This window comes from Amblyomma americanum, chromosome 1 (assembly GCF_052857255.1).
Source record: "Amblyomma americanum isolate KBUSLIRL-KWMA chromosome 1, ASM5285725v1, whole genome shotgun sequence".
In the NCBI taxonomy this organism is placed as follows: domain Eukaryota; kingdom Metazoa; phylum Arthropoda; class Arachnida; order Ixodida; family Ixodidae; genus Amblyomma; species Amblyomma americanum.
The window spans coordinates 75,640,112-75,667,135 of NC_135497.1; the positions used below are offsets into that span (position 1 = coordinate 75,640,112).

Genomic DNA, 27,024 nt, shown 5'->3' on the forward strand with positions numbered 1-27,024 from the left:
CATCAATTAAAAGTTCCAAGCTTTTTTTTATTCCTCATTCAAAACAAATACTTCATAATTTGTACTGTTCACTCATCTGTCTCACACTTGGTAGTCATGTGATAATTGTGAAATAATACAAGCCCCAAGCACTTTCCGGCATTTCTTTCTGCACTGATTACAAGTAGTAAACGGCGTACTCGAGCTAATTTTGTGAATTAACTGTAAAACTATGCTTATTTTACATTTAGTTATTTGAATGGAAACAAATTCCAGTACCAAGGGCGAAGTAATATTTAACATCAGATAACCCACCAGCTCTATCAATTTAACGTTATCCTGCGCCTACAAAAACAAGACACTGCTACCCATGAATATGACTATGAATATGCAATTATTTGCATGCCAGTTTGCAAAATTAGACAGTATTTCTTGCTGAACACTGGGTACTTTGGTGTTTATTAATCTGAAGCCAAGAAAAACTGGCCGTCTCTTTGGCATACCCCAAGCATTTATAGAACTGGCCTCTGGAAGCTGCTCGTACATGGAAGCTATAGGATGGGCTTAACATAAATAAGAATAAAACTTTTCTGAGCAAATGTGAGGACATGTGTAGTAGTATGGGAGCTCCCACAGAACTTCATATATTCTACTTACGGTACCTTCTTATTCTTATTCTAGGGCCACCTGAATAAAATTGGCATTTTGCTTTCCTCCTCTTTCCACAGCACAGTCTATCAAGACTACACCAGGTGATTCGCCATTCAACACGCTCTTCCTAACATGAGTGAAGAAAAGTATGAGAAGAGTAGAGAGTCAAAATAAAGATTGCATTGGCAGAACAGCAAACATTAAACGTGCCGGTAGTAGCATGTTCACGGGCACAATGCTAAAAACGAAGCTAAAAAGAAGAACAGCGAGTGCACATACGACTGGTTCAGCATCAGGAGTGCTGCATGTGCACGGGCTCCGCCCTGGGCATGTGCTGGCACTGTAGGATTGAGTTCTCCACTTTCTAGGCAGACGGCGATACCGCAGTGACGTGCCTAACGTTACGCTTGCAGGCTCAGCGATTGCCGTGAAGGCATGCTCGCACAAAAGTTAACACACGAGGGAGGAGCTATGACTTCAAGGAAACGCGTACCCAGGGTAGCTGGCGTTGGACTGGCACGTCCAACACCTTCTTCGCTCGTCCCGCAAACGGTTTCGGGGCGACCTAGTCGGAAAATGTAGCTCCGCGCGATTAGGCGACCAACAGCGACCGATCAGCTCGCGGTACAGCCCGGCTCGACTCTCGGTCCGTCTCACCCCAAACTGTACACAAATTCTAGGCATATAAAGCAGACGGCCAAAATTCAAGCATATAAAACAGACGGTCAGACTTACTGCTTGAGAAGGAACCGCAAAAGGACGCCGTAGCGACGGGCCGGTGTGCGTTCGACTCTGCTGTTCGGAATAGGCCTGACGAACGCTTCAAGTAGACGCGCACCCAGGCTAGCTGGCGTTAGACTGGCGCGTCCAACACTTTCTTCCCTCGTACCGCAATCGACAGACAGAAGACGACATATAGAGCGCAAATGTGCACGTATTTTCGTGTGCGCACCACCGTCTCAAGAAAGCTACGCACCAACTCGCCCAGCAAGTTCTTCTACATTACTTAATTGCGAAACGCTAAGGCGCCCGTGCGCTGTGTCGTGTCCGACCATGTGGTCAAAATTTTCTGGATCCCTCCACTACGATACCACTTTCTTCTTTCACTCCCTCCTTTATCCCTTCCCTAAAAACATGGCTAAGGTATCCACCGATATGTGAGACAGATACTGCACCATTTAATTTCCCTAAAAACCAACTTTCATTTTTTTTCCCTGCCGCAGAGAGTCAGTTATGCGCCTTCCTTTCCTCAAAATCATCGGAGTCGTGAACGTTGCCAAGGCTAACGCCAATGAACACACGGATGGTCTATAGCTTCAGTGCCACGCTTCTACTACAACATTGTGAATGCCAACGCATGCAGCGCACATCGCTCACTACCCCCACGCAGCTTAAAGCGGGACTGAGGTGTCCACTCTCTAATGGGGGCCAGTTATTCGTCTTTACTTGGCTTTGGAAGAAAACTGAAGATTGGTTTTTAATATTAATAATAATATTAATAATAATAATAATAATAATAATAATAATAATTGGTTTTGGGGTAAAGGAAATAGCGCAGTATCTGTCTCATATATAGTTGGACACCTGAACCGCGTCGTAAGGCAAGGGATAAAGGAGGGAGTGAAAGAAGAAATGAAGAGAGAGGTGCCGTAGTGGAGGGCTCCGGAATGATTTCGACCACCTGGGGATTTTAACGTGCACTGACATCGCACAGCACACGGGCGCCTTAGCGTTTTTCCTCCATAAAAACGCAGCCGCCGCGGTCGGGTTCAAACCCGGGAACTCCGGATCAGTAGTCGAGCGCCCTAACCACTGAGCCACCGCGGCGGGTGATTGGTTTTTAAAAAATTGGTTTTGATTAAAAAAATGGCGCAGTAGCTCGGTGGACACCCGAACCACGCCGCAAGGAAGGGATAAACGTGATTGAGCTGAAAGTCGGCTGATGGTGAAACTCCGGCGGACGCGAAACGCGCCGCAGCTAGCATTGCAAAGCTTCCGCTTCAATAAATCCAGAATTGCTGGCAACCCTATACGCTTCTGCTCGAGACTGTCGTGTGGCAGTTCACCATAAAGCTGCACAGTGCAGATGTCTCTACTTAACCAGATACGCACAGACCGCAAGTCTTTCTTTTTTTCCTCTTCAAAATGTGCGCTCACTCACATAACTCAGTGGATACTCGAACCGCGCAGAGAGGGAACGAATATTTCCGACGCGCGATACCGACAATTACAACTACGCGTTCCGGTAAACAGGTTGGCAGCTGCTTCGAAGGGGGTTACCTTCATTCGAAGCCCTCAAGTGAAGCGCAAACCGCATAATGTATGATAGCGGCCCTTGCAAACAATGCGAAGCACGTTCCTTCTCCCCGCGTGTGTTTCCCGGTAAAGGTTACGGTTGCGTTTTCGTGTGGTTGTCGTAAGAAAACAACGCCAGGTTAAAAATTGAATAAAACAGCATTGCTTCGCTGTCCAACCACCTGCACAGCGTGGATTGGAGCCACAATTTTGTTTGCTCTTCAAAATGAGCGCCGACACACGTTGGGCGTTAAAAGGCACAAAATTTGCGCCTTAACGCGCAGAAAGGGTTCGTCGATCTGCAGCAATACCGAGGTGATCTACCCTACTGAAATCCTGCTTATTGCTGCGGCTGTTCCTACATCTCGAGATATAAAACCAGTAAAGGTGGACGCCATTGTGAGCTTGACTACTTCTTAACTCTGCATTTGAATTCAATTATCAATCACATGTTTTACCTTGCATTCCTAACAGAATTGCAACTCAACACACCTCAGTCTGCTAATTCAGATGTTAGGCTTACCAGCAGAAAATAAAAATTGGCTATGGCTGTCCGAATATCACATGCTCCAAGAACCGCGGCATTACTTTGCAGTCTTTTTTTAAGTTTTGTAGGCGTTACCGAAAAAGGTAACTAAACACGGTGCTCGTTACGCTAAGAAAAAAGGAACGCGTTACCGCCCTACGTACCTATAAAGAAAAGTAACGCGTTACCGTTACGGTTACTGAAAAAAAAGTACCGCACGTTTGTGGGGATACACGCGAATCCCCTCTCCCACAGTAACGGCCGCGCGTAATTATCACGCGATGTTATGCGCGCCGTTCGGGAGGTTTGCGAGGGAGGGCACTCACGCCGCCCCCGCATCCTTTCGCACCCCCGCAGCTACGCCGCCGCGGAGACTTTCCCTCTTTCCCCTCTTTCACGGAGAGAGCTCCTCTCCACATCCTGGGAGACGGTTTGGTCGCGCGGTTCTCCCGGGGCCCGCTGGTCATCTGGCGGGAGCCGCGCACCCGCGCGGACGCAGATCTGCCACGGAGACCGCTGCCGTTATCGCCCGGCCACCGCGTGTGATCTGACCGCCGCGGGCCGTGCGCGAGGAGCCACGCGAGGAGAGCGGAACCTTCCTCCCCCACCGTTTTGTCAGCGTTCCACCCTTTTTGTGCATTTCACCCCCGTCCGCGCCCCGCCGCGGTGGCTCAGTGGTTAGGGCGCTCGACTACTGATCCGGAGTTCCTGGGTTCGAACCCGACCGCGACGGCTGCGTTTTTATGGAGGAAAAACGCTAAGGCGCCCGTGTGCTGTGCGATGTCAGTGCACGTTAAAGATCCCCAGGTGGTCGAAATTATTCCGGAGCCCTCCACTACGGCACCTCTTTCTTCCTTTCTTCTTTCACTCCCTCCTTTACCCTTCCCTTACGGTGCGGTTCAGGTGTCCAACGATATATGAGACAGATACTGCGCCATTTCCTTTCCCCCCAAAACCAATTATTATTATTATTACCCCCGTCCGCGATCGCAACACTCCCTCGTTGCGGCGGTTGCTTTGTTGCTTGCTGCTAATTGTATTGCTCGGGAGCAATAAACGCTCATCCGAGTAGCATACTCGTATTTGTCCCCTCTGGCCCGAAGCCGCCGTGGTTGCGACTTTCCGCACCGCGGGTGGGGGTCACAGCTCTGACTGCTAGGGCTAGCACGCTGGTGCTAGAGAGCGACCACTGCTTCTAGCCCTTTGAGCGTTAATACAAGAATAACCCCCATACTTTACTCTGGAATTACTTCATGGCTATAAATTTTAATTAGTTCATCTTCGCTGCAAGAACTCAAGATACCAATTTTATGAAGCCCATATTTCACATAAAGCTTCTAGCACAAACAACCATTCTACGCGATATTTTGCACAAATGTGCAGGAGGTAATCAATGTTAGAGTGGCCTCAAGTTGCTTGTAGAGTTAGATGTGTTGGATCCTAACTGTGTGGCACATGATGAAGCCATCTTCTGAATGTGGCATTAAACACAATATAGCACTTCATCATCAATTCTAACTTCACGAAGAAAACATCGCTGAACTAATTCTGAAAAATGTGATGTTCCAGAATGCTCGGCATGCTTCCACTCTTTAGAGAATTGTGTGAGTTTTTCGGGACGGGGAGGTAGGCGAAGGCCAGTGTGTGAATGCGTGTTCGTGCACGTGTTTCGTGCTTTACGGCTTTTGTGTCTTTTTTTTAGTTGGGTGCGTCGTGAAGGGCAGGTGTTTTCTGGCATGAATGCGAGCCGCGACAAAGGTCGTCGACAGCACCTGTGTGTTTTTTTGCAACATCACTTTAGGTGTTCTGCGCTTTTTTTAGAAAAAGGGAACGTAGTGGGTGAGAACCGGAACAAAAAGTAACTAGTAACGTGACACCTCACGTTACCGAAAAATGTTAATGTAAGTACGTTAGCCTTTACAGGTCCCAAATGGTAACGAGTGCGTTACGAAGTTACCGAAAAAAGTAACGCGTTACCTGTAACGCCGTTACTTGTAACGCGTTACCGCCAACACTGGTTTTATTAATGTACGCCCTGTCCGCATTCATAGCGCGAGACATGGGTTTTCATAGGCTTTGCATCCCCACGCGCATCACGAGCAAACCATACACAATTGCTAGCCTTCGCCTCGCGATTGTTATGAGGGCAGAAAAAGCGCAGTAACTGTCTCAATTCTCGGTGGGCACTCGAAACATGTAATAATAATAATAATAATTGGTTTTTGGGGAAAGAAAATGGCGCTGTATCTGTCTCATATATCGTTGGACACCTGAACCACGCCGTAAGGGAAGGGATAAGGGAGGGAGTGAAAGAAGAAAGGAAGAAAGAGGTGCCATAGTGGAGGGCTCCGGAATAATTTCTACCACCTGGGGATCTTTAACGTGCACTGACATCGCACAGCATAAGGGCGCCTTCGCGATTTTCCTCCACAAAAACACAGCTGCCGCGGTCGGGTTCGAACCCGGGAACTCCGGATCAATAGTCGAGCGCCCTAACCACTGATCCACCGCGGCGGGTGTGTAGGAAATTGAAAAAAAACTATGGAGAGGACAATGAAGCTCCACCTGTTGCTGTTGCTGATAGGAAAATGAAAAGGAAAGTGGACGGGCCTGCCTACTGGTTCAAGCCGAGCCATGCTCGCTGCCGCGTGCTGAAAGTAGGAGTTTTAATGGATAGGAGAGCAAAGATAGATAAAAATGGCACTACATAATGCGCCCCGGGCCGATCCAGGAGACAGTGCAATAATACCAGGCCGACCCATGCCAGAGTGCTTCAAGCCAAGCACTCCACCATATTACAAAAATAAATTTAGTATCTTGGGTTCAAGGACCCGCAGCAGATATTAAATCACGCATCAGATATCATGGTCCACCTTTCACAAACCTACATTGCAGGGGGTTCCGAGCTGAAAACTGGTTTTGGGGGAAAGGAAATAGCGCAGTATCTGTCTCACATATCGGCCGACACCTGAACTGCGCCGTAAGGGAAGAGATAAAGGAGGGAGTGAAAGAAGAAGGGAAGAAGGAGGTGCCGTAGTGGAGGGCTGACATCGCACAGCAAACGGGCGCCTTAGCGTTTGCTTCGATGGAGGCGAAACGCTAAGGCGTCGGTCTGCTGTTGGCGAATTCTTATTAACAGTTTGATGCAAGACATGAAGTGCACTTCTGCCGATGGGTCAAAAATGAATTTCTTACAGCCAGGCTAAAATAAAATACCTAGAGTGCCACCTCAGCCTTCAAATGTTGTAGCGCTGACTGCGACAGCATGAGGTAAGATATACGGCATAGAAGAGATTTATCAGCGGTGTTCTCGTCGGTACCCTCTTGGCACATATTCTTTATCTTCGTACTCCAGCACGCGTTCTAGTGGCGTTGGCGTTCTTGCTCTGAACCGCATAATCCTACGAGACCATCATGTTACCTACACTGATCTCTACTAAGTGGCTGGATGCCGCATTCTCGCTTTCCGAAGTGGGCTCAAGTGAAGCCACCGGAAGTTCGGTGTCTGCAGTGAGTTTCAATGCAAAAAGTCGCGTCTTTCGCCCTTCCGTTCTCAGTTTTTCGCGTTGTTTTCGTGTAACGTCCACTGTAATATCAAAGTAATAAGCGAGCTCAACGCGAGAAATCTGTGCATTGTTTGGAGAACCCTGTAATTTCATAGAAACCGAAAAAAAACAGGCATGCATGTCTCACCATGCCGCGGCAAAGGGGTACATGCATTGAACACTATTTTCTGATCTGGTTCATGTCTTCCGATCGTAATTAGGACAAATAGTGGAATGACGATGAGTCTAGGTCATCTTAAAAAAGGCCTGACACTCATCCTTATACAGCTACCGATGTTTCAGTTTCGGTTTTTTGGCGGACGATGCCGCTTCTCATCATAGGCAGGTGATGTTTATCGCTTTAGTGTGTCATTTACCTTCCAGGCGTGCTTTTAGTCTAAACATTACAGCACAGCCACGTTTTATCTACACAGCATGAGAGAAACGATTGACGAGAAAGACGAATGCTGCAGGGCATGTTACGAGCGCTGTTAGAAGTCAACTGCACCAAGCATCCAGAATAAAGTCAACTGCACCAAGCATCCCGAATAAAACCACATTCAGGCATAATTTGCTACAGTACGAAACAGTACTTGATACACTCCGTCGAAAAAGCAGAACCGATATACCTTTTGGACGTGCTAATGTGACTCACCAGAATACCGACGGCACCTCACAAGATTGTGGCCTCGCCCTCGCTCCGGTTAGGTCTAAACATTATTCGGTAAAATGGTCACTGCAAATTTGGCTGCCTTATGAAGGTTCCCACCTATTCTTTCTTAAATTTATCCTTCACTGATGGCATAACTTGGGAGTAGAGCGCGACAAGTTCATCACAACAAAGAGGAGAGTTGACGACGTTAGACACCCGGGACGACACAGAGCTGAGGAGACGAGGCTCCGTAAGTACTGTGTGTAGCGACGTTCTGTCGTCTGCTGGTGTCGTCCCGTAGCGATGCAATGGACCCTTATTTTTGAAACGTCTTTCCCGTGGACTTTGCCGCTCTCCTCATGCAGTTGACGGCGCAAGAGGTAGGCATTTTCATTGAAAAAGGAGAGAGCGTCGAAAATATAAGGCGCGAAGTGGAAAACCAAAACTTAAACAGAAAACCCGTGCTGAGGTCCGATTTCGTGCACTGCCAAAAGCTGACTTCCGGGACATGCAGTCCGGTGGCTTCACTTTCGGGCACCCGATGCGGCGTCCATCCACCTAGTGGATGTCAGTGGTTACCTACGATGCGCTTGCACGCGTGCTGGCGTTCGACTACACGTTTAACGCACTTCGCCCGAGAATTATTTTCATCTATGCACCTGCGCATTCTAAATTGGTAAACTAATTCTTTAAAGATCTAGATGTGTATTTTCTTGGAGGACGTAACGTTGTGATTTTGGGCGATTTCCGCTGCGTGCTCGATTTAAAATACATGCGATTTCAACTGCGGCAGCCAACGTTTATAGATGTATTTCGGTTTCGAAACTCCTCGTCGCGCCCAAGGGGGGAGGCGGCTTGCCGCTGTTCCTGCCACCGCGTCGCTGCGGTCGATGGTTGAGCAAGTGTTGTCTGCTAGAAGAAGAAGAAGAAGAAGAAGAAGAAGAAGAAGAAGAAGAAGAAGAAGAAGAAGAAGAAGAAGAAGAAGAAGAAGAAGAAGAAGAAGAAGAAGAAGAAGCAGCAGCGCTGGCGGCGGCAGCGGCAGCGGCGGCGGCGGCGGCAGCGGCAGCGGCAGCGGCGGCGGCGGCGGCAGCGGCAGCGGCAGCGGCAGCGGCGGCAGCGGCAGCAGCGGCGGCGGCGGCAGCGGCAGCAGCGGCGGCGGCGGCAGCGGCAGCGGCAGCAGCGGCGGCGGCGGCGGCAGCGGCGGCGGCGGTGGCAGCGGCGGCGGCGGCGGCGGCAGCAGCGGCGGCAGCAGCAGCAGCAGCGGCGGCGGCGGCGGCGGCGGCGGCAGCAGCAGCAGCAGCAGCAGCCAGATGGTTAGGAAGCTGCTGTATCTACAGTGGCCTACAATGAACACCATCAAGGACAGCATCTCTGTCAGTAAGCTCCAAGCCTCAATGGGACCAACGATGGTACTTTGCTTGCTGCTTCACACAACACCCAGCTGTCCACATCAGGCCAGCACCAAACCAGTCATGGAACTATCACAAAGCAAAAAGTCCGATCCCACGTGTTCAGCATTAGAAAGAGCTTCCTCGGTGCCTTAACCGAGGCTGGCAGGAACAGAGTCATAACCATGACAAACAACACAAAGAGGAAGCCGACCTGGTTTATTGGAGGACAGCCCACTTAACACCCAAAATCTTCACATGGACAACCAGAGGCACCAGGCTTGGCTGAAGGGTCCAGTCAAGAAGCAACCAGGCCCCCAGGAGTCGCCTTCTCCTGGGGATGGCGGATGTCACTTGTTCACAGAAGTGTAGGTGCGGGGCGGCAGGGGAGATGAAGCAGCCTCAGACGGCAGGTGCAAGCATGAAGTCCCAGATGAGGATGGTGTCATCCCCAGACGATGACACAATTTGAAAGTCGTCGAACTGCAGCCGAAACACTCGGCCACTGTGCGCCTGAGAGGCAGACATAGAGGCAATTAGAAACAGGCAGGGCTGAGAGCACCAACAAACTGCCCTTACCACAAGAGTGCGTAGGCAGAGAGTTCCTGCTGGTGCCCGAGGGTCCAGGGCTGCAGCTAGGTCCCAAACTTTGATCTCGCCATCATAGGCACCCGACACTATGCGCTTAGTGTCAAAGCGGATGCAGCGCACTAGTTCTTCGTGGCCTTCAAGCACTCGCAGGCAGGCGCCACATTCAATGTCCCAGAGCCTGAAAAGTAGACAGTACAAATAGTTCTTTACCGAGACACAAGACAGAATAAACTATTACCGAGCTCCTCACCTAATTGTATTGTCTGAGCTGCCAGATACCACCAGCCTGTCTCGATACTGCAGGCAGGCAATTCCACGCTTGTGCCCATTGAGGGTCCGTACAAACTCACAGTTTGGTGTCCCCCAAACTTTGATGGTGCGATCTGCCGAGGCAGACACCACATAACGTTCATCGAAGTCCACCACATTCACTGCAGCCCGATGGCCAACAAGCACTCGCCGCAAGTTGATCTCACGAGGGGTCACCATGTCCCAGACAGCAATGGAGTGGTCCTGTAAAAAGCAATTCCAATTGAGGGCTTCATAAAACATGCATTGGTGCAAAGCATCCGAAAACAAGGGAGTGATCCCGGCAACTTTCGCCACTGTCGTTGACAAACCGGGCATGTTATAGTTTTTCCCATGCTAAAGCCAGCACAAATTATTCTGAATTCTGCGAGCACTAGAAAAGGGGCTGTTCATACATTGTGCCAAGAAATGATAAGCTACATTTTCGTGATGTTAAATTGTCAATAAATGTCTGTACCTCATTCAGACTCACATTTTTTTTAGATTAGGCAGTTTAAAACTGTATGAACGAGATTCTGTGACAATGCTCGAAGGAGGGAAAAATTATCCCTGCTAATTTTTTTGGACTCTGCTCGCCATAAACAGCAAGATTCGAGATCTTGCCCGACTTTCCTTTGATGTTCATGATGTTATGGGAACCCAAAAGCGAATCAGGCTATTGGGATGACGAAGTTAAGGGCTCCAGATTATTTCGGTCACTTGAGGTTCTTTGACGTGCACTAACATCGCACAGGACATAGGCATCTAGAATTTCGCATCCACAGAGTTGCAACTGCTATGGCCGGGATCAAACCTGCATCTTTCAGGCCAGCAGCTCAGTGCCATAACCACTACACTACCAAGGAGGCTTTTCCCAAGAATACCTATTTTTTTCTTCTTCGTCTCTAAGAACTGGCCCTTTAATGTCGCCCAAAATGTGCTAGTTAATGCCTAATAACATGTGATCTTCTCACATCCCACTGCGTACTAAGAGGCAATGGTAGATTTGCTGGCTCTCCCCAGGCCATAAACCAACCTGCAGTGAATACAACAATGAAACAAGTACAAATATGCACACAAATGTTCCTGTGTGCCAATTACAGTATACAGGCCACACAGCAGCTACCACATTTACTAGGGGTGTGTGAATATTCGAAATTTTCTAATAGCAAATCAAATATTCTTCCGTTACCTTCTCAAACCGAATCACATAGTGTACATTAAACACTATTCGAAATGAAGCGATTATGAACTGAAGTTTTCTAATAGTTTTTGAATAAAAAGCACGAAGTTGGAATCGGGCACGCAGCAGCTTTCTTTGACGGCCGTTTCAAAAGCAGCACCCATTCCTATGCCGCACAGCACGCTGACACAATTGATTTGTGCAATCAGAGCTGTCATGCGGTCCATTGGCGTGGTGGTGTTCATGTTCATGCATATGGCCTCCAGGACTTGGCAACACTGTAGGGCAGAGCCATGTTCAGCAAAGTCTGCCTTCACGTCCGATAGTGGAGACCATGGCTCATAACTCACATCTCTCTCATCAACTAAGATATGGCGCTACTTTGGTAAATGGCAATTTTTAAGGCGTAAGCCTTATTCGCCCTACTGAGCGAAAACCCGCCTGTTTGTGCGTATATGAGTTAACACTCAAGGGAATCCTTAAAATATGGCATCCTCATACAACCTGGCAAGTGGTAGTTAAATTAATGATTGTTCAAGCCAGGTTGCTCATGAAGAGTAATCTGGATCACACAAACCCCACCAGTGGCAGCACCTGCCATCGAAGGGCTGTGGCGCACCGCTTAACCGCTGCACCACTGTGCGAGGAGTGGTATCAGGACTCACAGGGATCTATAAATGTCAAGTCGACAATAACCTCATGCAGACGGTCGGCACATCCGAATGCAACCAGATGCAGCAGAAAGTGGGGGAGGGGGCGCAGAACGTGGCAACATCCATCACAAAGTTAGTGCACGGATCAGAACCGGTGCGACGGCGTGACAGCAGCGGCTTTGAGGAGTCATGCAGAGGTAGAATTGCCAGCTGCGTGGCATCAGGTTACATCTCGCCACAGCACGCTGCAATTGCGTGCACGAAATGAGCAAACAGGTTTGCGCCTTCTCACACGTAAGTAGTATTAAGCGTCTCTGCCGACTTTTTGATGCACATGACATGACATTCACAGAGGTAATTACTGACTTCGTGTTTAGTGCCCGATAGTGGAGATCCTGTTGAGACTTTCAACAGCTACAGTTTTAATTCCATCAATTATAGCGTTGCTTCTAGTACTGCGCCATTCCAAATGAACTTTTTTGTACGTATATTCGCATAAGTAGCGAATAATCATACAAATATTTGATTCATATTCAAGTTGAATACGATTCGGTGTTAACTACATTATTCTTATTCGATTTCGCTTCGGAAAAGTACTATCCCCACACCCCTAGTATTTACTCAATTCTAACACATTAGACTTAACACACATCAGTTTTTCTATGCTTCGATAAAAGAAAGGATCTTGTTCTCACTTTGGAACAACCAACCTTTAAAGCAACCACTGTGATGTCACGATGAAATAAATGGTGCCACCACCTAACCGCCTTTCTGGCAGGTGTCTGCTCAACTGCGAAACAAAAGTCCACGCCTTTTCATCAAATTCGTAATCCAGTACCTGCGGGCTTTAAACTCTGTCCGTGTTGGGTCTTTCTACCTCACCAGCTACATCGCCCTAACTTTCAAGACTACCGTAGCTACAGGCTTGTGGTCCGCTCAACGTCATGTGGTTCGTCACGCGGTTGGTCACGTGACCAGTTATGTGGTTGGTCACGTGGTTCGGTGCGACCACAATTGGAATGCGAGCACGGTGAAACTGCAAGTTCATGGCCAATGTAGCTTTCGCTACAAAACATTGGCAGCTAAAATATACATCTATCATGTGTCACATTTTTATAGCTTTCAGTTTAATAAACAATGAAACATTGCAGCTAATGGTGTGATGAAGCAGCTGCAGCCTTATCACTGGACAACTAATGCATTGATTGGTTTGGTTTACGGGGTGTTACGTCCCAAAGCGACTCAGGCTATGAGGGACGCCGTAGTGAACGGCTCCGGAAATTTCGACCACTTAGGGTTCTTTAACGTGCTCTGACATCGCACAGTACACAGGCCTCTAGAATTTCTCCTCCATCGAAATTCGATCACTGCGGCCGGGGTCGAACCCGCGTCTCTCGGGTCAGCAGTCGAGCGCCATAACCACCGAGCCACCGCGGCGGCAACTAGTGCATTGAGAATAGCTACTAGGCTTTGAAGGCTGATATAAGGCTTATCACAAAGATGTGTTGCTTACTTTAGAGCAGGTGACCATCATGTCATATTTGAAGCGCAAATGCAGCACAGCCTCACGATGGTGGATCAGGGTGTTCACCATCTCGCCTGTCTTCACATCCCAGACACTGAAACACGGCAGAGATTATAAGACAGACTGCACAAAAGCTGAAGCTCTTCAGTTACACAATCTTCATGCGTGGGAACCAAATGCGGAGCAGCAGCAATTAAACAAGGCAAAGAGAAGCAACAAGCGCCGGGTAAAAGAACAGTACAAAGCCTTAGTCATGACAAGGGTGAAAGGAGGCTTGAGCATATCAGAGTAGTGCAAGAAGCCAGAAAAATCACCTATACAAGGCAGCTCTGGAACTGGAAGTGTCGCACTCTGCAGCACAAGAACCCAATTTGGGGTGGGTCGTAAATAGCACAGGAGAGTCTAAAAATACATTTTCTTTGTCTTTAGTACTACATGCAAAATGATAAAATGCTTTTATCCAGAACCTCAGAGCTCTATAGGCCCCTTTGCTTTTAATTAGCCTTAAAGGGGGCTCTGAAACACCTGAGGAGAATGCGTAAACTCGCTCAATCACTGCACTGTGTTGTCATGAACACCTGAGCCAAATAATATTTCTACACTCAGCACAGGACCCACAATTCGCATCAAAGTTGACAAGCCCTTGAATTTTTCATGCTTGTTCCCTTCTCCATTTCGCACTGTTCCGTACGCAGGTTATGGGATGACTATCAGTTAATTCTTCCAAATGTCACACAGCTACCATGGCAGTGACCAGTAAGCTGCGTTGCGCCGCCAGCCTCCTAGCATGCAAAGAGTGACAAGAGAATAAATAGGGAAACACGCTACAATGCGCATTGCTAAAATTTTTTGCTGTAGGATATTCGTACAGTGGCGAGCTTTAACATCACAGGAAGATGGTTAGGAAGCTGGTGTATCTACAGTGGCTTACAATGAACATCATCAAGAAAAACCTCTCAATAAGCTTAGTAACACCATCAAAGGACAACATCAGCCCCTTTCAGAGCCCCTTAAGCACTCAAAAAATAGGAAGCTTGAGGATAACAGTGTGTCATAAGGCCAAGTGGCAGTTTGCATTATGCCAGACTCATGTAGGTGTCATGAACAAGATAATCACACCCAAAAACTCAAAACTTTACACATAAACCAAATCAAATTATAAACCACCAGGCAGAAACGCTTTGAAACTCAGCCAGATGGAAATTCCAGCTGAAGTAGGCATGTTTTTCATCAAGTAGCTTTCCAGCCTGTTAGCCAGCAAGTTTTACAGAACTACATGTGCAAGAAACCAGCAAAATCTGGTCTAGTGGTAAGAATTAACAATGTGTACCTATCCGGTTAATGTTTCCTAAAATTTTCGAAACATTGGAGTCAGACATGCAATTAGAATAAGATACTACAATAAAAAAAGTCACTTCACTATATTTTACACTGCAAATGATGGCAAAACCTTTCTTATTTCAGTGTAGTTCACTATTCTACTGCAGCATAAAGTAAACTAAAGTGTTTTTTAGGACAGTGTTATAACTTATAAGCTGAATGCAAACAATATTTCATTCTGTTACCATTACTTGATAATGTGTGAAAAAAGTAATGGCCACTAATTCGGCTTCGAACTGAGTGCATCTGGTTGCATTTAAGTTAATATATTGGCATGATTTCAGAAAATACCTTGTAAGCGTTTAGCCCAGTTTCATTTACAATCAATGGTAACATAAGTCCTTTATTTTGTGTAATCTTTCCAGGTCTCGTGGTCTCTCTAATGCCAGAAAAACTTATGTTCTGTCCTTGCAGACGAATGTTCTAATGTTATTTTGTTGCTTATTCATTATGAGCATTGTTCAGTTTTTATATTTCATATTCAATGCCCTTTTATAATGCTTATATCTCCGCTGGCTCCAAAGAAATTATTACATATTTATGCATCTCAATATGGGTGACTAACAGAAAATACAGGAGTTATGGTATATACAAATTTTTTTCTATTTTTCCAACCCTAATGCACATCACTGGAGACTTATTTTCAGTAACAGTGTTAACAAAGACTGCAAATGTCTTACCGGACAGTAGAATCATATGACCCAGAGATGATGACCTTGTCATCATACTGCAGACACAGCACAGCGCCTGTGTGACCTGTCAGCACCTGCAAACACACAGACATAAAAAAGCTCAAACCACCTGCAATACAAGATACCCAAATAGACGCTTGCTCACCTTGACACACTGCAAGGACGCCCTGTCCCATATCTTAATTGTGTTATCTCGCAGGCCAGAGACAATCTTAGTGTCATCATACTGCAGGCAGTAGACACCCTTGGAATTCTCAGAGCGGCAGTTGATGCGTTGGAGGTTGTGCCTTCCAAACCTCCAGTTGTTCTCGATGCTCTCAATGTCTTGGATAATGCGTGGGTATAGACGCCTAAGAATCATGAAAAAAGACAGCAGGTTACGAATGTGCGTCACTTTTCACAAACAGGAACACATAAGATCCATCTGCTGCTCCCACCTGTAGAACATGTGGTCAGGATGGGGCTCGCCTGGTGGTGGCTTGAAGAGGTACTGCACCAAGCCCCGCCTCTCCGCTAGACCACGCCAAAGAGGGTCCGTCGAGACTCGTCGTTCCATCAGCTTGCGCCAAAGACCTCCCTCGGCTACCACGCGGCGCCATTCCCTGAGAAGACATGCCAGCCCTCATCAGATACTAAGCAGCTCAATCACGAACATTTTGTGGCAATACATTGTAGAACACAATAATTGGTGCTACTGGATGCGCTGATCTCTCCTTTAATCTAAAAACCACACACTCAAATTCAACCATGGCCACTAAAAGCAGCGTCAAGAATATTAAGCGTAACATTTAACCTTGTGTTTTTTTCCAATAAATTTCAGTTGATAGTAGCGCTTGTCCTTCGTGTCTTTCTCTTCGTATCCCCTTTTTCAGCGCTTTCGAAAGTTTTCAAATATTAAGCGCACTGCAAAGAGCTGATACAGTAGCTGACTGATTTTTCGAACTTGCAGAATATTTCGGACTACTGAGGAACCGCCAGGCACCTCATCGAAATGTACACATATTCAGAACCAACATTTTGGACGCTGTGGAGTAGAAAAATTCTATATTTCAAACTAAAGTAAACACAAGCATTGCTGAGAAGATCATATATTCGACAGAAAATTCATTTTCGACCAGCGTAGACGTGACCAGCGTAGGCGTAGACGTGGTATATGTTGCCACCACAAACAATTGCCCCTTCGCTATATGAGAGCAAGTTTCTGAATTTTTGTTTAATAGCGCAGAAAACAAAATAATATGTCGGTGTTAAAGGGAAGCTGAAGCACTTTTCGAAAAAAATGAGTTCTCTACGTCATTTTATAGCTTTTTGTCCGCTGAAAAAGAATATCTCATTCAAAAAGAGCGGAAATACACACAAAAAGTTGTTTTTTAGAAGAAAACGCGCCCCATCGCCTCAGGGCGCCGAGCGAACGAGGCTCTTGCCCGCGATTGGCCGGGACCGTCATGACGTCATCCACGGGGATCTCCGGCCGGCACCGACGGCGTTGCTGCGTAGCGCGTTGCTTCAGCTGGCTACGTTTTAGAAATTATGGATAAATCAAGCAGTGTTGAACAGTTTGGACTTTCGCCATACATGTTCGAGCCATTAGCAGCTTCAGAACACGGCGGAACCAACGACGCCGCGGAGTGCGCCAGCAGCGAAAGTCAAGTCGCTACATTTTCACGTGTTGGAAATCTCGACTGGATGGATGGGGGGATGACAGCTCTTATTTCCGCCGGAAATGAAGGAGCCTTACTACTCACCGCCCTCGGCACACAGGCCTGGAGGGCGGGGGCCCGAGCCTTCGTGACTAAAGGTTAACAAAGAGATTTTATCCCTTCGCGGCATCAGCCGCCAGGCGGATTGGCTTGTTTCTGCCGAGCGGGTTCTTCTCTGCGCAGCAGGGCTTCCCAGCTTTCTCTGCTGTCAATATCTTCGTCGACTCCGGGGTCGACGCATTCCCATATTCTCTGCTTCCGGGTAACTGTGGAACCGCCGGACTGTCGGAACCTGAACGAGCGCGCTCAAAGCTATTCCGAAATCGTTGAGAACTATACAGACTAAACAGAAAACTGGTGCCACCGCCTGATAAGAAGCTAAGTAATAGAGAAGCCACCGCATGGCGGCGCCTGCAAGCCGGAAATTTCGTTAACCCAGTATGGGCCTTTCACGTCCTACCATGGTATATCAAGAGAACCAAATCTCGACTGATACGTATGTTTTGCGTAGTTGCATGCGCGTGCATATTTTTTGTGTAGGTTCAAATGGCAATAAAAAAAGTAAATTGCGCCGAAACGTTTTTGTGTACCGCTGCTGCATAAAACCTAGCCACCAACTTCTTGTAACGCCTCTAAACATGATCTAATTCAGATCACCTGCAAGCTTACACGAGTCACGCGAGGTAAAGCATTTGTTTGTTCATTTATTTATAGTTACTTGCCTAATTACTCCCGAAGGCCTTTTAGAACAACAAAAGAATGCCAACTGAATGAGTTGTAGTGGGTTCACTGCTGTACTGCAGCGCGATGAGACGAGGCTCCGGGGGGAAGCTCCCGTGTGCGCTTTCCTTCTGTCGCATGTTCGGGCTACTGTTCAACCATGACTCTTCTGCACTTACCCCCGTACGTTGTTTTTTTTTTTGCATGCTGAACACGCTTTTGAGCAATAATTATGGCTGCGCGGTTCGGAGCTCGCAGTGGTGCTCATCAAAACTAGTGTGTTGCGAGACATAGTTGCTGCTGTTGCGTGTCGAGATAACCGGCCGAATTGCTTGTGGCAGATATATGCGCACCGCGGCTCGACAACTTTGCCGTTCTGACTCAAGGACAAATTTGCATGAATTCTGGCGCCATTGTTGATCGTCAGCCATGACCAAGCGCTCATTAATGCAAATGTTTGCTTTCCTCAAGTATACTAGGCTTATATAATCGGTTTTTTGTTCAGTTAGGTGCAGCTGCATGTGCTGAAAGATGAAGAGAATTGCTTGTGCTGCCGCGAGGTGGAAGCAATAAGGAAAAAGCCAAAAGGCACACAGTGCGTAACGAGCTCAAAGAGTTGAAGACTGTGTGCCTCAAAGACAGTGCTGGAAGTGGCCTTAGCTCAGCATGGATGTCAACCAGCTGGAAAAGGCAAGCCGTTTACAAACAGGTAAGAAAGTAATATAACGAAAAGAGAAATATTGATGCACATATTTTGTGCAGGCAGCTTCGGCATGCTGCGTGCCACCAGATTGTCTGGTTAACGTGGGAGAGGCTTGGGGAGAACAACCGACGGATTCTACCACGCTGTGTGCTGAGCGCTGTTCGAAAGAAGTACCATGCCAAAACTGGTTAATATACAGGCTTCAAGCATTGCAGGGAACGCCCGAACGAGAGAAAGTAAACGCCACTGGCAGAAGATTACATTGATCTGTGGTTCCGTAAAGCGCGGGCCGCAGCGAAGCAAGCGGAGCCGGACGGCCGGCCGACTCTCCGTGAATGGCGCCACTTCCGCCAGTTCTCCGTCTCTGCCGTCCCCCCACCCGGCGCTTCCGGAAGCGACAAGGGCGTGCCGGCGGCGGGTTTTTAAGAAGCGATTGCAGCTCTGTTCACGGATGGAATCGGGAAACATTTTACACACATGATTTTCAAGGTCCTTTCTTCCCAACCACAGCGTTTCATGCGATTTGAAAACCGCTTCAGCTTCCCTTTAAGAAAGACGGTATTATCCTAATCAAAATGTCAAAACAGGTAAAACAGTATTTGTTTTATTGTTATTCTAAAAAATGTACAAAATATACATCTGATACCAGCAGTCACAATTAAATTTGGTTCAGCAGAAGTCAAATTGTTGTTGCTGTTATACACTTAAAGACAGTAGCTGTGCAATGAACCAAAATAATTATGATGCCATCAATTGCAACTGCGTACTAGAGAAATGACCAATAACAATGATTCTTGTATAGACATCTTTTGAAGAAAAATGCAGCAGCAAAAAATTGCACGATTTCATTGTTGTAGTTCATCGCACAACTACATAAATATACACACACACACACACACACACACACACACACACACACACACACACACACACACACACACACACACACACACACACACACACACACACACACACACACACACACACACACACACACACACACACACACACATATATATATATATATATATATATATATATATATATATATATATATATATATATAGCAGACAAGATGAATGAAATGAGGGGCCCGTTTGACAAACTTAAGGAAGCCAACAGTCACCGAAACCAAGGTGCATTGGGGAATGTTATTTTTTTTATTAATGTGTCGTCCTTATCAGTGGGATAATAATACTTAGATTAATCTATCGCTTAAAGAAAACTACTTATAAAGCAGCAGAAAAAACAACCGTGCCACCGGTGGGATCCGAACCCACGACCTCCGAATATCGCGTCCGGTGCTCTACCAACCGACGCTGGTGAACACTCTCAAAGTTCGCTTACACCCAGTACACATAAATACCCACGAGAGCAGCAGATTGGACAGCCGTCGCCGTAGCTCAGTGTACACAAAAGGACACAAGTGTACACAAGGCACACAAAGGACAGACCTTTTCTGTCCTGTTGTGTGCCTTACGTCTCGTCTTGTTCGCACAGTGTGTACTCAAATGCCACACACCAAAGTGCAAGTCGTTTAAACTCCACTATATTTGTAGCTCAGCTCCTGCTCGCCTTAACTTTTCATGATTTTGCTCGAGTGGCCGCTCACTTTTTTTCTTCTGTTTTTGCGGCACCAGTAGACCAGAAGGCAGATTTCAGACACAAACCAAATTTCAAGGGTTGGTATCCTGACATTACTATCCAACTTGTTCCAAATATCTTGCATTGCTTTTGTGAGCGTTTTAGTTATTAAATGCAAACAGAAATAGACATATATGCTAATAAACAATCACAAGCCTAAACTTGAAAATTAAGATGAAAAATAACTACTAATAATGAAAAAGTTAGGTTTTTATTTACCTGGAAAACTTTAGTTTCAGTTTCGCGAGATAAACAGGGGGTTACAACTTTGGCTGCATCTCTCTAACATTCAATGAGGAATTAATCTTAATTATGATAGAAAATTTTAAAAATTGAATTTGATCAAAAATATGGCTTTTTAAAAGTGTCTTCACATTTTAAACAAGAACACGCACACATGCGCGCACACACACACAAACCGCCACCAAACGATCCATCAGCGCCTGCTGTACGGCTGCCGCAACTCGGCGATTTGACAAGCCTACATCGCATGGTGCCATCTATCCGCATTCAAAGGAAGCACGAGCAGCGGCGAACAAAATCTGGTCACGCTGCTGGGCGGAGTATCAACAAACATCTAAATATATGCTTACACGATGCTCTATTACTAACCTGTGAAATTATTGTCTAACAGGTGAGATTTATGTTAGTTTTCGGTGCAGCGCTTTTGCCGGCGTGCTGTCGCCATCACCTTCCTTGATCATGGTTTCCAGCATTGGAATACCAGAAAACAGGCATATCGACTGACCGAAAAATTTTGGTATTAATCTACAGCGTTTCTAACAAAACAGTTGTGGAATCGAGTACCATAGACAACGTCTTCCATTGCGTCAAAAAGAACTGGATGCTTAAAATTCAGTTGCCAGTCCCTTTAACCGACTTAACAGACAGAACCCTTCGAAACACACATGTAAATAGGTGCAGCCCAAAATATGCTATCATGGCACCTTTAAAGGGGCTCTGAAACACCTTCCGGAGAGGTACATAAATTAGCTCAATCACTACATTCTCTCGTCATGAACACCTGAGCAAAATAATACACTTCTACGTGAAGGAGAGCCCACAGTTGAGCGCGAAAGTTGGAGTCCTTTATGACAACCTTATCATGGTCGCACCCTTCTGCGTCACACACTCCTGCGTAATTCTGTTCAGAGATGGCTTTTGGTTTAGTCCTTTCAGGCGTCATGCAGCTACCATGACCGCTGCTAGTCAGCAGCGTGCTCCGACTGGTCAAAAAGCTCCCTCCCACCCCCCACCCCCTACTGGGGAATTCCCACATGCATCGACGATGGGGCCGGCGGTGCCGCCTTTGAGCTTGCAAAAAGTGACAATGAGAGAGCTAAAGGCACGCATACGCCGGAATTCAAATGTCAGGAATACCGCACATTCGTTCCGGGCCCCTTTAATGTGCTAATGAACTGTACCTTACATGAAAAACAGTATGACACATCTTGTAAACTTGAGCAAGAGCAAGAATGGAAAGTTTGTGTCGCTAATAGCTGGCTGACGTGTGCACAGAGCACGGCATTCCTGCCCGAGTTTAGAAAAAGGGTCCATACCTGCATACTGCCTCAGCAGCACACAAGCTGCGTGCATCCAAGTAAGACAGAATTGCTTCAGCAACGTGGTCTAGCCTGGACAAGAAACGAGATATATCACATTAGAAGTGAAAAGTTAAAAAACGTTTATTTTCAACCACATGGCATCAACAACAATTCACTTATTGTCGCCTAATATCAATCTCTGAGCCAAGCCAATGCGCTAACGAATTGAAGTAGATCCCTCTTCGCTACAGATTGCAACAAACTACTCCAGTGACTTTGTATTCTGTTTTCAGTTTCTCCCAAATAGGTACTCTGAAGATGCACTTTAAGTGTAAGTGGCCTTATGATTAATTGCCAAACATGCATCCTCACAAAACTTTTTATAAACAACACTTCTGTGTCAAAAAGGGGCTTGTACTATGAGCTGTTGCTAGATGCTGAACTTATATTCAGACCAGTGACTATCTGTATAAAGTCAAAAAGATGCAGGCACTGCATGAACACCACTTCAATGCTGAACATTTCCATAGCCATCCTATCTGCGGCTAGCGGCTTGTTTGCTACACACAAATGCGATAAGCGGCTGCAAAAAGTGTGATGAAGTGACCACACCCACAATCACTGGCACACGTGCTAGTCACTACCAGCAGGAAAAATTATAATGTTCAGAAAGCCAAAATTACCCCAAACAGACAAGAAACCTTCTTCACACTGTGAGGGACACCTTACAAAAGCTGTAAACAGCAACGATAAAAGGCACTCTGAACGAATATGCAGCGATAAAATATGCACAAAGTTGAATACTCTAAACACTGACATTACCAAATGTTGTGCAACACAAATAAAATGTTCTATTTCTGGCACTGCCCATTCTCCTCCACTCCATATCTCATTACAGTAGTAAGAGCTAGCAGGAACAAAAGAGTGAAATCTCTCCTGCCCTAAGCACCATATATTTTTCCCATCAAACATTCTTTTTGCTACAATGCCAAGGCAATCCTATAACCTGTTCAAGTCAGCCTTCAAGACACGTGACATGGTAAAGCTACATTCTGCTTGCTAACAATGTTCAACAATTCAGCAGCTGCCCTTCTGCACAAAGTCCAGTATTGCAGAGCAAAGAAGCACATACCCCTTCTTTGGCAGTAGGGAGATGAAGTCTCGCTGCCGCATCGGCATCAGGAAAGTGCTGATGCGTGAATGTTGGCAGTGAGACATGCGTGCAAGCAGCTCCTCAACAAACTGAGTCTGCACTTCTTCTGGCCAGGTATCAAAAGAGACGAGGCAGCGCTCACGGTCAGCCTGCGATGCTGCATGCCGGGAACCGTCCCACTGCATTGTTTTGTGGACTCGCAAAGCTGAGTGGCCTGCATCCGTGAGAATGCAGAGTCAGTAACGCTCCCATTGACAACAAGTGTGCAAGCTTACTCCCTGCACGAAGTTGAGCAATGCAAGCTTGTGTACACTGATGTGGTAACACAAGGAATTGTAAGCTTAAACCCCTCTATCCTTCCAAAGTAACGACATTATTAGATGTTGCCGCTGACCCTGCAGACTCTAGTGCTTCCTCCTTGCCCCCTCCTGTCATTCCAGCCCCCTCAGTTCCCCCATTTGCAAAACTCCTGTCATGTGGAAGTGCGTGTTTTTGTTTTCTGCAGGTGATGAGAGCATTGCCCATGCTTTTTTTATTTTTTTTCTCTCCGGCACGTGCCAATCGCCATTCACGTGCCAGTGCGACTTGAATGCTCCAAGTGCAAGCGGACTGCAGCTGACGCTGAGTGTTTAGCGAAAAAACTACTAGAACTTGGTTGGGGTGCTGTGCTACCGTGCCTTCGGTTGTCGTAACTGGGAAGGTGAAGACAGTGTGCTTTTTGTACACTATCGGCAAGTGCAACGCCGCAAGGAGAAATGTTTACCTTCATTAGATCGAGCAAGCTGACTCAATGCGGCAGGAACGGCACGGCTTAGTGAAGTGTCACTGCTTTCCATTCCCTCTTTGTTTAATCTGGCATCCGCATGCCAGTGGCTCTTTCAAACTTGTGTGTTTGCGTATGGAAACACATTATACGGGCTTTTTTGGGTGTTTTTTAATAAAGAAGTTTTCAATGAGCGCGCACCTTGCTTCATCAAAGCCATCTAGCTGTCAAAATGCTCATACCAGAGACTGGCTTCAGTCGTTAAACAGACTTTATGTGGACCGTCTTTCCAGCTCCACCGTAATTTACCGCATCATATTTTCAGTTATACAAGTCTCACAATTCTCCTCGTTCATACGCTGGCACAGCGTTGCTGCACAGTCGCGCATATGTGCGAGGCATTACTCGTAAAAGGCTACAAAGGACAACTGGCCCCCCTCCAGGCTCAGGTTTCTTTCTACTACTTATTTTTACTGTAAGCCGAGTCACTGCCACTACTATTGTTTGACATCAGTAACCATCCTCATTCAGTTGCGAAACATTTCGGGTCATCCTACGAATCCTGGATAACTAATCTGCAGTTCAAATCTGCAATCATAGGAGCAGCAACTCTGCATTTCTTGTCTTGAAAAACGCATTATCACACCATTACAATGAACTAAGCAGCCTGATTTGCCTTACTACAAAATTCAACAAAACGCACACCCAGATACCTGGCATCATGGCGGTTAACACGAATAAAGATTCAAGAATCTTCAACACCTGATGCGTTTTAGTTAAAGGGCAGCTACTCCACCGTGAAACTTTCCTTCAACGCGAATCATTTTACACACCCTCAAGCTACGGAAACAGACATAGCGCCTACTAGCATTAGTGGTGAATTTTTTTCTTTTCTCGGAAGCCCTCTCCGGTTGTGTCAGCCAGCTCTTGCTTCCCGATATATTGCTGTCTCTCTCACACTATTCCAAAAAAGGTAGTGTTACAAAACTACCGGTGAGTTGTTAAACAGCTTCTTCCAAATACTATCCACGCTTGTAAAAAACACCTGTCACTCAGGATACTGCAATCACTGCACATCAGCTTCACACACCTGCAACATTGACCCAAAGCAGATCGAGCCCGGTTACTGAGCATTGCGACATAAGACCGTCAGAACCTTTCACACGCACAACAAAATAACTTCTGGCTCTATTGCTGACACGTAAAGGTGCCAACTATACGCAATTCACGCAGTGACGGCTTCAAGCTAAGCTCACTTCATCACATTCCCCGTGCGCATCAAGACACTGCTTGCATGCCACACGAGTTCTGAATATACAGATTCTCCGCCTCTTTAAAGAACGACTCTTTTATCAATTTTTCCACACTTTTAGGACTAGTTACTGACTGAAAAAAAGAAAATCACACCTGAAAAACAGCTCCACAAGGATCGAGCAAAGTTTCCCACGCATTTCCTCCCATAACATGCCAACGGTCGTCTGCTCCTTCATGCATGCCACCATCGAGGCGTGCCGAAAGCGAAGAAGGAGGAGAGTAGTTGGAGCTAATTTCCTTAAAGGGGTTTTAGTAAACTCAGGAGTTTACTTGTCTCAATCAAGCAAATTTCCAGCTACATGACCGAACCTCCGTTACCAAAACTGTGGGTTTTAACGCTTTCAAGTAACACACAGGCTATAAGGGACGCTGCAGGGGAAGGCTCCAGATCTATTTAGACGGCCTGGAGTTCCTCATGCGCTCTAATGCCCCACAGCACACAGGCAGCTTTGCGTTTTGCCTCCATCGAAATGCGGCCACTGAGGCTGGGATTGAACTCGGGTCCTCCAGCCCAGTAAGGAACATTAAGCCTTGTTTCAACCAAGACAAAAAAATAAAATTTGTTTGAAATACAACAACTCAAAGATTCAACAAATACAACGAAAGTAAAACAGACACTGCTATTTAAAGCAGCTACCCCAGTCACTAACTCAGCAATTCAAGCATTTTCATATCAAAGAGTACCAAAAACTCCACAACATAAAAGTTCTTGCAAAAAGTGTTAGGCAGCTTCAAAAACCTTGTGTAAGGACTGCATAATAAGAACCATTTTGTAATATACTGCTCATGCCAATAAAGCATATCAGTTTTCACATAATGGATAAATTTATAGCTTGTGTACAGCTAAAATGGCCCAGTGAAAATTAGCAAGTAAGCATACAAAGCTGTTAACAGTGCGTCTCAAAATCAGACCAGGCACCAATATAGCATTTATTCCCTGCAGACTAGAGTACCCAGGTAGCGCATGTTATAGTTTTATCCTTGTTCCTGGTGACAGCCACCATGGTGACAGCCACCACCAGCCAAGGCAATCATCTTAATGACAGCAAATGCTGGTCCCTCATTCTGCATAAGAGTTGCTAATATACAGCCACGAAAGTAAGTGTTCCCAAACATGACAGCAACTCCTTTTTCACAAAGCTCGCTCTCTCAAAAAAAAAATTAAGATATGTACATGAATATCTTAAAATCTGCGCCTTAACATCTGCGCCTTAATCATGCTGGCCCAGAGTTACATTTAAGGGCTATTCATCCTCAAGGTGAAAAGGATTAGCACCAGTGACATCATCACAGCAGCAAAATCACACTGCGCAGATGACGTAGCGTTGTGGATTGCGAACACACACTGAAGGAGGGGAGGGGGGAAGCAACTTCACAAACTCTAGCCGCTTTCCCAGCATTCCCAGTGTCTTAGCAGTACGTTTTACCAGTGACATTAGAGCAGGACAAAAATCTTTGCATGATGATAACTGTCTGCTGAACCGCCCTAATACTGAAAAGTGGAGGCGACCTGGCCCTATTGTTATCAGTGTGTTTGTCAACCGTAGTGCCACGCATTGTCATCTGCCGCTCAGGTGGCCCACCTTTTGTGCCTATCTTTTTGCCAAGGACTACAAGTAAACACCTGGAACTCCTTGTAGAGGATGACAAACGTTCTACATGTGCTTCCGACATTTCTGTTGAGTGTGATGAGCCGTTGAGAAAAACAACAGTGACCTCTGAGCTGCTACATTGCTGGCACCTTCCCTTCTGCACTATGCTTTTAAATGCCTGCACTATGCTTTTAAAACTGTTTAAAAAGTCAGTTTCACAAACGCACTTCACAAGAGCAACTGCCCACGCGGTGAAGCTCTTTCCACCACCTGCTTCTTGCCAGGCCTCCCCAAAGACAACAATCTGGCAGACGAGGTGCGCTGTTAGCACGGAAATGCCATATGCATGTATTAATTATACCACCAAATAATTTTTGCATCAAATTTAAATGCAACCTTCGATCATTTGACTCGCGGTAAGCCTAATCGGCCGGCCAGTCGGAATCCCGCCAATGAATGAAACTCTAAAGACATGCAAGCCTGCGTTTGTCGATCGGCCTCCATCCCGACCAATGTACTGCTCGTGTTTTGTAAGAAGAGAAA

The 27,024-nt window shown here is 46.4% G+C and overlaps 1 protein-coding gene across 2 annotated transcripts; it reads right to left on the reverse strand.

The window, feature by feature from the left end:
* Positions 1 to 8,958: 8,958 nt before the first annotated feature.
* On the reverse strand, positions 8,959 to 23,020 carry LOC144133411 (uncharacterized). 2 transcript variants are annotated; one of them, XM_077666508.1, is made up of 9 exons: positions 22,792 to 23,020; positions 21,675 to 21,749; positions 15,786 to 15,950; positions 15,494 to 15,698; positions 15,337 to 15,422; positions 13,265 to 13,370; positions 9,878 to 10,140; positions 9,616 to 9,805; positions 8,959 to 9,549 (listed from the first exon to the last, which is right to left on the reverse strand). In XM_077666508.1, exons 1-9 carry the CDS (start codon positions 22,995 to 22,997, stop codon positions 9,439 to 9,441), a joined length of 1,407 nt encoding a protein of 468 aa, XP_077522634.1. In that variant the 5' UTR covers positions 22,998 to 23,020; the 3' UTR covers positions 8,959 to 9,438. The 2 variants fall into 2 exon arrangements, with proteins under 2 accessions (XP_077522634.1, XP_077522629.1); XM_077666503.1 differs by having other exon boundaries at positions 8,959 to 9,805.
* Between the last annotated feature and the right edge of the window lie 4,004 nt (positions 23,021 to 27,024).

Bases quoted from the DNA above. Each gene is read 5' to 3' on its own strand.
- LOC144133411 (XM_077666503.1), bottom strand. From the start codon at position 22,997: ATGCAGTGGGACGGTTCCCGGCATGCAGCATCGCAGGCTGACCGTGAG. The intron at 15,951-21,674 runs GTATGGACCCTT...ATGTCTTCTCAG, and splicing joins GCTGCTGAGGCAGTATGCAG to GGAATGGCGCCGCGTGGTAG. The intron at 15,699-15,785 runs GTGGGAGCAGCA...CATGATTCTTAG, and splicing joins CCTGACCACATGTTCTACAG to GCGTCTATACCCACGCATTA.